The following is an 8,968-nucleotide window of genomic DNA, read 5'->3' as shown; positions in this document are numbered from 1 at the left end:
ACCATTCAGAAGCATCTGTGAAGGTGTGACCAGTAACATTAGTCAAGGTCACCATCCAATTACACGCATATTTCAGCCAATCAGAGGATGGAAATCAAAAAGCACATCGAACTTGGAAAAAAGCCACAATACCTGGCAAGTTCTAGTTTTCTAAAGGGTCCACAATCTAGGCAAATGAATGGATAAGCTGAGAACCTTGGTTGAAAAGAATGAACAGGCATGGCACATTAATTTAAAAAAGCATAGGGTACATTTTTGAAGATAGGAAGTTATATATGGCTCCTGTGGTGGCATCTACTTTTGTGCCTGTCTCAGTCATGTCCAGCACAGCCTTGTGGACCATCTGTGGGGAGAGAAACACATCACTCACTGGAGACCAGGAAGGTCAGAAACTGGGTCTGGGGCAAGCAGTGAGTGTTGGCTTCACCTGCTGGGGAATTTCTTTGCTCCTTCCATGATTTCCAGCCCTGGTTCTCCATGCTTCTGCTTGGGGTGTGAGATGAGGCATGCTCTGGTGTGCTCAGTGTGTGAACCTGTACTATCCTCAAATCAATGCAACAGGAAGATGGGAGTTTTTCCACAGGTAGCCTCACAACAGTCCCGCAGCAAACAGCCAGTGTGCTCGTAGCCAGTGCAGGTTTCTGTTGAGTTTTGGTCTTTTGCTATCTACTGTAAAGCTAGGTGTGGGCCCCCAGGACCAGGTTGTTGCAGAGAAGAGAGAGTCTACATGTAGACTAAGTGAACCTATCCCCAAGTTATTTCTGATGGGCAAATAAAGATGCCAACAGACAATAAATGAGCAGAAGGGACATGATTGGTGTTTAGGTTGGGATTCAAGGAGAACCATAAGGAAGAAGAATTTGCAGGGAGAGGAAAGAGAAGCTACCATGTGTTCAGAATCAAGAGCACAAGTCTCTAAGTGCTGTCCAGTTGGAGGTAAGAGAATCCCAGATGCAACATAGTAAGTAATACCTCAGGTTAACGATAGGAAAGTAGGTTCTAATAGTATTGAGGCTAGGTTCCTGCCCAGCCATTGTGTTGTTTAAGGTTTATTTTAAATATAAAGGTTGTGTATGTCTATCATCCTGGAACTTAAATAGCTAAGGTGGGGTAGAAAACTCAGTTGGGATTAAATAATTTCTACAACAAGTTTCAGCATCTCTCCTGCTCCAACCTCCTTGTGATATACACCAGCATTGCACAGGGCATGGCTTCACATTTCCAGACTACCATGCCCTGGTGGTACAGATCTCAGCCCATGGCTCTGAGCGGGGATGGGAGAGAAGAGTAAGCACCGACAGCTGCTGAACCTAAGAATGCCATATGAGGGTCTAAGGGCATCGTCTCTCCCATTCTCATTTTTTTTTTTTCATAAGAATTGCCATTGATTCCTTGTTATTACCTTTATTGGTACTATTATGTGTGCTGGTGAAGTAGTAATGCCTGCGCACTGCATTGAAGAAGCTGAGGCTCTGCAGTGGATTGTGGGTGGCTCTGCAGTAGATTGTGGGAGCCCTGCAGTGCAGCACAGGCTGGGACCCATGTGGTCTAAAATCAAGCACAGACACTTTCCCCATCATTGACTTCTGGATGAGGTCAAGTCCTGAGGGTAACAGAACAACTGCCCGTACACTCTGAAAGGCATAGCTGGGCTACAATTTATCTCTCCCAGGCATGAGGAACCTCAGTCATGCAGGTTTTCTCACATTGAACATCCCCACATGCCCACATGGTTTTCACTGTCTACATTCAGGATCCACTGTGAATGACCCTATGTTTATTGTCTTACCTGAGAGACTCTTATTTTCTTGTCTCCAGTGATCCCAGACAGGTCAGCCTGTGTGGAGAAAACTTGTTTGATACCCAGCTCTGGAAGGATGTCTTCCAGGTTGTAGTGTTGGGATAAGGAGATCTTGGGTAGGTGGAGCTCATCTATCATCCTGAGGATAAAAGAGAAATTGAAGAGCCAGAGAAACCTATGCCCAATCAACACAACTTATTACACAGGAGCAGCATTCTATGAGAGCCCTCTCTCTGGAGAGGAGCCCTCTTTCCACCCATGCCTAGACAATGTGATTTTGCTCTTCCTAATGCATTAATGATCCATCAGGGCCTGGAGTATTTGCAGTGGACAGGCAACCTGCCTTGATACGAGCTGCTCCTTGCCTCAGAATGCTTTTCTCCTAGACCCACAAAATCCAGTCCTTCCCTGTCATTCCAACCCTCAGTCATCACCTAGTGACCCTTGTATTCACACTGAACACTGCATCAGACTCCAGATTTCCTTACCCTTGGTTGTCCCTTTCAACCTTAGCACTGAACTCAACCTGAACTGTAACTTATTAAATAATGGTTAGTTCTACTTTCTTCCTCCTGCTGTCTCTTCCTCAATTATAAGGTAGCCCACAAGGATGAGAATTTTTGTTCATTCTTCTCTGATACTCTCTCAGAATATATGGCAAAACTTGGCAAATAGTAGGTCTTCAAGTCACCATTCTATAGATGGTGAATGAATGGCTAACAAGGAGATGAGATGGCTACACAGGACACAGCTGTTTCTCAAGGTTGATATCTCACCACAATTCCCTCTGCCTTCCAAAAACTCTTTCAAAACTCCTTGTCATTTACAGCCTGTGAGAGACACAGAAAACCTCATTCCTCATTCCAGCAGATATCATCTTGTCTATGACAAAAATCCCAGTAAAATAAGGCCTCAAATAACTGAGACAGAGGAAGGAAATTCAACTCAACCCTACCTGTCTCCTGCTGACACTTTAACCATTACATTGGACATAAGTGAGAATCTGAGGTACAGGGATACTGGCCATCAGGACAGCTGCAGAGCAGGGATCCAAGCCAGTTCTGGGTCCTGTGGACACACACCTGGGCCTCAGAGAGTTCTTCCACTTCCTCAGGGTCTCTGGTTGTAAGCTGGCTTCTACCTGCTGCATCCTGCCCTGGTCAGGGAGGATGAACATGGCCTTGCCATTGCCTTTGTAGTTCAGCTCCACCACAGTGCATTTCAGCTTCTCATCCCGGAAGTAGGGTGTCCTGAGATCCTCAATTTTCATCATGGGCACCTTCACGGGCCTCTTACTCTCCACTATGAATTTTCCCATGTATGTGTCATCAGGGTCAAAGGGCACCTTCCATTTGCCTAAAGATGAGGCAAATAACCAGATTGTCACAGCAGCAGATACACTCCTCCTCTTTCCTATCTATGTTCAGCTTCTGAGTTGTGACTGTAATCCATCCATCTTCAGTCACTCAGAATGTCCCTCAGGGTGGCAATATGCTAAAATGGAAATATCTTGGTAGGTGGACAAACTGTTACAATGGGGATCAAGGCTTAGTTGGAAAGGGAACCTCAGACATAGTTTAGCTACTTGAGCTCCTGACACAGTCTGGAATCTGGTGTGCAGTGTGTAAGAGAGATGGGAGTGAAGGTGGTGAGACAGGAACCTGGAGACAGTTGAGGATCCATCTTCCTCAAGGAAACCCTGCCTAGAAAGCAATAGCTTGTGGGATAGGTTTCTGGGGAAACAGAACAGCACAGACTGAGTTCTCCAACACTACGATCCATTCACAATCCCATAGATTGTGGCTATGACATAAGTAATGAATCCTCATCTCACACATGGGCAATGGTCACCACAAATAATCACAAGTTCAGCTCAGGCTTTTGCCTGATTTCTAGTTTATGGCTGCTCAACTAAAGTACACTCATGGACTTGCTGATGAAACAATTTCTTATTCTTGGCATCTCACAGGTTAAACATACATCCCACCTCATACCACACAGCACTTGATCCTGTGTCCTGGGGAGAGCTGAGAAAGCCATGTCCTGCAGTCTAACCCATTAGATGTACTCTGCTTCTACTACCCTCAGCCCACAACAGCTTTGGAGCCATCCTGTTCCCTGTCCTCCTGTCCTCCTATCATCCTGTCCTCTGTCATCTGTCCTACTGTACTCCTGTCCTCTATCCTACTGTCCTCCTGTCCACTATGCTACTCTTCTCTGACATCCTGTCCTAATATTTCTGTCCATCGTCACCATGATTTTCTGCCTAGAGCCCAGGCTTGTCATTCTGTATCCTGGAATAACTTTAATTAGCACCAAATCCACCAAAGGTCTGGATACATCCTGACTTCTCTCACACAGCAATATCTGAGCTATCAACTTGTTCCCTGGTTCCTATCAAGCATAAAGTATTGGGTGTTGGACTTCTGGATTACCCCCAACTACCCTTACCCATAATGTCTCCAGTTGAGTCTGCAACTATCATTGTCCCAAGCCACAGTGGATTAGCTTCCCCAGGAATGTGTCTTGGGAATTCTGACCTTTCATGTATTAATTTTACAAAAGTAAAATTCCAAGAAGCAGCCAGACATTAACCCAAAACACTGCCTGACTGACATTTCCCTTTTCTTATGACTTTTCCCAGTCCTAGATTCTCCATACCCCAAACCAGCTCATCACAGGCTCAGGGGAGAATTCCTATATAGGAACTGCCCACAGGGCTTTTCATTTCTTTTTGGTTAATGTGCTTTCCCCCTTAAGATCAGAGTAAATAGGTTTCTTGAGGTCAAGAAGTCCCAGCCTACTGGAACACTGCTGGAGACTGAGGCTATCCAGAGGGATGGATACCTCATACAGGAACATACTAGAAGTGCCTGCTCTGGTCAGACTGAGGTATTCCATTTATATAGGGAGTAGCCATGGCTTCTGCCTACTCAGGAGGGCTGGCAGTGGAAGACATGGCATTCTGTTAGTCATTAAGTTCAAGTCACAGCCCAGATCACCTTTCCTAGATAGACAGCTCAGTGTTTCTGTTGGCATGTCCTAGAAATTATATCAATATCTAAAATAAATCTCAGTGGAGATGTAAGGGCTTTTTGTAGTATATATATAGACATATGGCTCTGAGGTCTGAGCACCTCTTCTCCAGTGGTCAGTGAAAGGATACAGGTTCCCAGGCAACATCCTCTCCTTCTATTCACCAGCCATTCACCATTCTAACCTCTAAAGAGGAGGTAATTCACCATCACCATGGATGTCCTCTTATCCAGGTCTGAGACCAGTTCCTTAATCTTCCCCTGGGTCAGATTGCTCACATAGTCATTGATGAGCTTTGTGGCCTCACGAGGCTGCTGGAAGTCTGCTGTGAAGACCTCAGGCTGGTACAGAGTCCTTGCCTTCTCCTTGAACTCTGTCGGGATGTGCAGGTGCTTTTCAACAACCATGGCATTGGCTGTGCTGATCTGTACCTGGTCCCCTGGCTGACTGAGCCTCTGTAGGAGGTGCCCAAAGCCATGGTGGTTGTCTGCCTCAGCAGTCTCTGTGAGATTGAACTTGAGACCTTCTAGAATCTCCTCCAGGGTCTTGCCCTTTGTTCCCAGAGACAAGGAGGCCAAGGCAGTTGCTATGCCAAGTGGAGAGAAGACAATATTTTTATGTGGATTCTTCAAAGCCAGCTTCTTGTACAGGCTGAAGGCAAAGTCAGTGTTGATGGAGGCCAATGTGAGACTGTACAGTTGTTTTCGAGTGTCTTGACCTTTCTGGACTGCAGTGTGCCTTCCTAGTATCCCATCTGAAGAGAAGAAGACAGCAGGGCAGATCCCAGCCATTAGGATTCCCAAAGCTGCAATGAAGGACATCTTCTCTGTTCTCCAAGCTGAAAGCAAAACATATTTGAGTCTGGGAGGACCAGCTGGTACTTTGAGCATCTCCTAGTTCTCTCACCTGGCTGTCACTGTGCCCTGCTCTGTTGCCCTTCCTGCCTCTGTGATTGCCCACGGGAGGTACTCTGGACACTCAGATGGCAGTACTACATCATGTGCTCGCTACTACCATGGAGGACATGCTATTGCAGAAATCAAGTTTTCCATATAAGAGAACCAGATTCCCAGAATGGGAAGGTCATTCCAGCCTCATAGATAAAGGGAGAGAAAACCGGGAGCTGGGCACAAGCTATGTGCTATCTTCTCCCTTTTTGGATTGGCATAAGGCCCTATTGGAAGGCAGAGAGCTCTCTTCTGCACTTGTGCAGCATCCTATCAACAACCTCTAGTCCAGACTCAAGTAAGGAACCTTGGGTGAATTTTGTAAAACTGTGTTGCATGTTTCTGGGAGTAATGAGACTAAATGAGAGAAAATACTGGAGACATCTGGCTCAGTGTCCAAGTCCTGTCACCTCGGCAAACACCAAATAGAAGGCCCAACAGGGAGATGTCCTTTCCACGTTGTCAGGGTACAACATGGCTTAAGGCTTTGAAGGCTTCCTGACCAGAAGAAAAAGAAAAAATTTCAAGTCTCTGACATGTGTACCAGACTTCAATTTGTCATACAGAATAGCTGTGCGGTTGCAAGCAAACATCTAGACCTCTGGGAGGCCTCTTGTGTGGTCAGTGACATACTTACCAAAAGTGTCTGGCTCATCACAGTGTGGGAGTGGATATGGAGAATGTCCAGAGGGACAACTCGTCCGTTCTTCCCTGCAGCAGTGAACACATTTTAACCTTGTCATCATGGTAAACATGACCACCCAGGTGTAGCCTTTGGCCAGACGGTAGGGAAGTTCAGATGTGAAAGTAGATGAGAGAGGAATGGAAAGGTGAGAAAGGATATGGAAGTGTGGGGACAAGATGGGCTATGGGAGAAGGAGTGAGGAAGTGCAAGGAAGAGGGGGCAGGGCAATGGGGGAGGGGAGAAGGGGATAGGATGAGGGAGCCAAGGGGAAGATGGAGAGGAGAATAGAATGGAAGAGTGTAGGAGAGTGGAGATCAGGAGAGGAGGGTGATGGTGCTTTGACTCATGTCCCCAGGGCAGACATGTCTGCAGAGGAGCCTGGGTTTTCAGCTGCCTTCATCCTCCATCAGAAAGAGCAACCATTTCTATGGGAAAGCATTCAGCTGTTTTATTTCAAAATGATTTCTAGAGAAAATAAGCAAGTTTGCATGTGTAGGACAAGACCTGGCTTATTGATTGAGCTGCTGTCTTCTTTTCTTGCTAGGAGAGAATGTAACCCTTCTTCCTGGCCATGGATTTACTGGGGTTTGTGGTATCTGACCCCAAGACATCTCCTGTCTGATGTGAGCATGTCAGTGATACCACCTCTCCCAGAGTGACTCTGTCACAGTCCTGTCCCCTCCTGGCTCCTACATCAGCACCTGGACTAGGAAAGGTCTCAGTACTTCCTGTCTGTGGAGGGTCAGAAGGAGCAGGCTCCATTCACTTTCCAGGAGCATAGGCCATGGCACCTGTGCCTTCCATAGCCCTGAAGACCCAGACAAGAAAGAATTTTTTACGCCAGATGGTGGTGGCGCACGCCTTTAATCCCAGCACTTGGGAGGCAGAGGCAGGAGGATTTCTGAGTTCGAGGCCAGCCTGGTCTACAAAGTGAGTTCCTGGACAGCCAGGGCTACACAGAGAAATTCCGTCTCGAAAAACCAAAAGAAAAAAGAAGTTTTTACACATTACAGAAATATCCCGATTTTACCCCAGTTCCCTAAGAATAAGTTCTTACCTCCCCCAAACCAAGACTGCTGGTTATAGCCAGTAATAGAATTCCCTAGAAGACTCCTTTTCTGTCTCCAGAGAGATTTCCTGGGCATTACCTGCAGATCTGAAGCCAGCTACCAGTGTCTCTGTTAGGTGAGTCCCGATGTGTGTCTTTGCTGCCTTCTGGTGTGTTTTTTCCTTTCGTACACTAATGTTCATTTATCCCCAGGGACACCTCCCTCCTCTCTCCAAATGCTGATCATGATAAGCTGTGCTCTGTGCCCACACTTGAGATGGACTGACAGGATGATTTGTGGTGAGAATGATTTACAGGCTCTATGTTGCAGAAACACCTCCTGTTGTGAAAATCCTTAATAGCATTGTAAACAACAGGTGCACCGGGTGTCCCCATTGTGGCTTCTGTTTCTGTAATAGTTCAGAGGTCACTATGAAACAAGAGAGCAGTCAAGGCAATAAGACAGTCCACCAGCTCTGACATACTTGTCACCAGGAGGAGCTAACCTTTGATCTGGGCTTCCCAAGACACTTCATAATGGATACAACTCTATGTCTGTACTCCTTTGTCTTGTTATAGAAATTCAAAGAATAATAAACACATGTCTCAATGTTGACAGGCCTTTACCTGCAATTGTCTTACCTTCCTTTCAGCCAGAAAGGTGATTACTGAAGGAAAGCCGCCTGTGCTTGGCAGTGGAGGAAATCAAAAGGAGGCTGTTTCTGCAGAGACTGAGTAACTGATGAGAATTTCAGTTCAGTAGACAGATTGGAACCTTGCAGGTCCATCCTGAGTCCTCTTACCGTATCATGCACTAAGTTCCCCGTAAAGAGAATCTCTTATGTACTGTGTGTATGGAAGTATCACCCATCACCCAAAAAACTAGTGGTGTATTAGCTGAGGCAGGAAATAGAAGGTGAGCCTTTCAGTAGGGAGAGAGTAACTCTTGGATAGAATTGGGTACAAAAGATATTCACCCTGGATTTTGAGGAGACAGATCATGAAACAGGTGAGATGGTAACCAGCCGCTTGGCAGAACTTAGATCTGTTTAACTGGGATTATTGAGTTACAACCTAGCTGAAATGATCCAAACCTTGTGATCTAGGCATTTTTTCATAATAATGTCTCAGGTCCATTATTTCAGGAACTGTCGCATTGTGGAACAGTTACAGTTCTGTACAGTTCTGGCTCCATGAACATCCGTGTTTTGCCTTCCTGTGTGTCAGAACAAGAGCCTGTGACAATAGAAACGATTACCTCAGCAGATAACTAGCTGCAACCCCAATGCTAAGAATGGCATGTCACGACTGTCTCCGACCAGCAGAAAAGAAGTGACAAAACTGATGTCCTTCTCAAAGCAGTTTATTCAGGAACATAACTATGTGCACTAAAAAGATCCCTCGACCTCTCTTGGCCATCCCCTTTTATACCCTCTAGTCCACTCCCCATC

At 46.0% G+C, this 8,968-nt stretch overlaps 1 protein-coding gene across 1 annotated transcript; it reads right to left on the bottom strand.

Annotated features, from left to right (window-relative positions):
- Positions 1 to 232: 232 nt before the first annotated feature.
- LOC110324088 (serine protease inhibitor A3B-like) lies at positions 233 to 5,661 on the bottom strand. Its single transcript, XM_021201436.1, has 4 exons — positions 5,022 to 5,661; positions 2,884 to 3,157; positions 1,790 to 1,940; positions 233 to 343 (listed from the first exon to the last, which is right to left on the bottom strand). The coding sequence occupies exons 1-4, from the start codon at positions 5,656 to 5,658 to the stop codon at positions 233 to 235; spliced, it is 1,173 nt and encodes a 390-aa protein (XP_021057095.1). The 5' UTR covers positions 5,659 to 5,661.
- Between the last annotated feature and the right edge of the window lie 3,307 nt (positions 5,662 to 8,968).

This window comes from Mus pahari, chromosome 7, assembly GCF_900095145.1.
Source record: "Mus pahari chromosome 7, PAHARI_EIJ_v1.1, whole genome shotgun sequence".
NCBI classification, from domain to species: Eukaryota; Metazoa; Chordata; class Mammalia; order Rodentia; family Muridae; genus Mus; species Mus pahari.
Note: the sequence above shows the minus strand (reverse complement) of the source record. Positions and strands in the feature narration are given on the sequence as shown.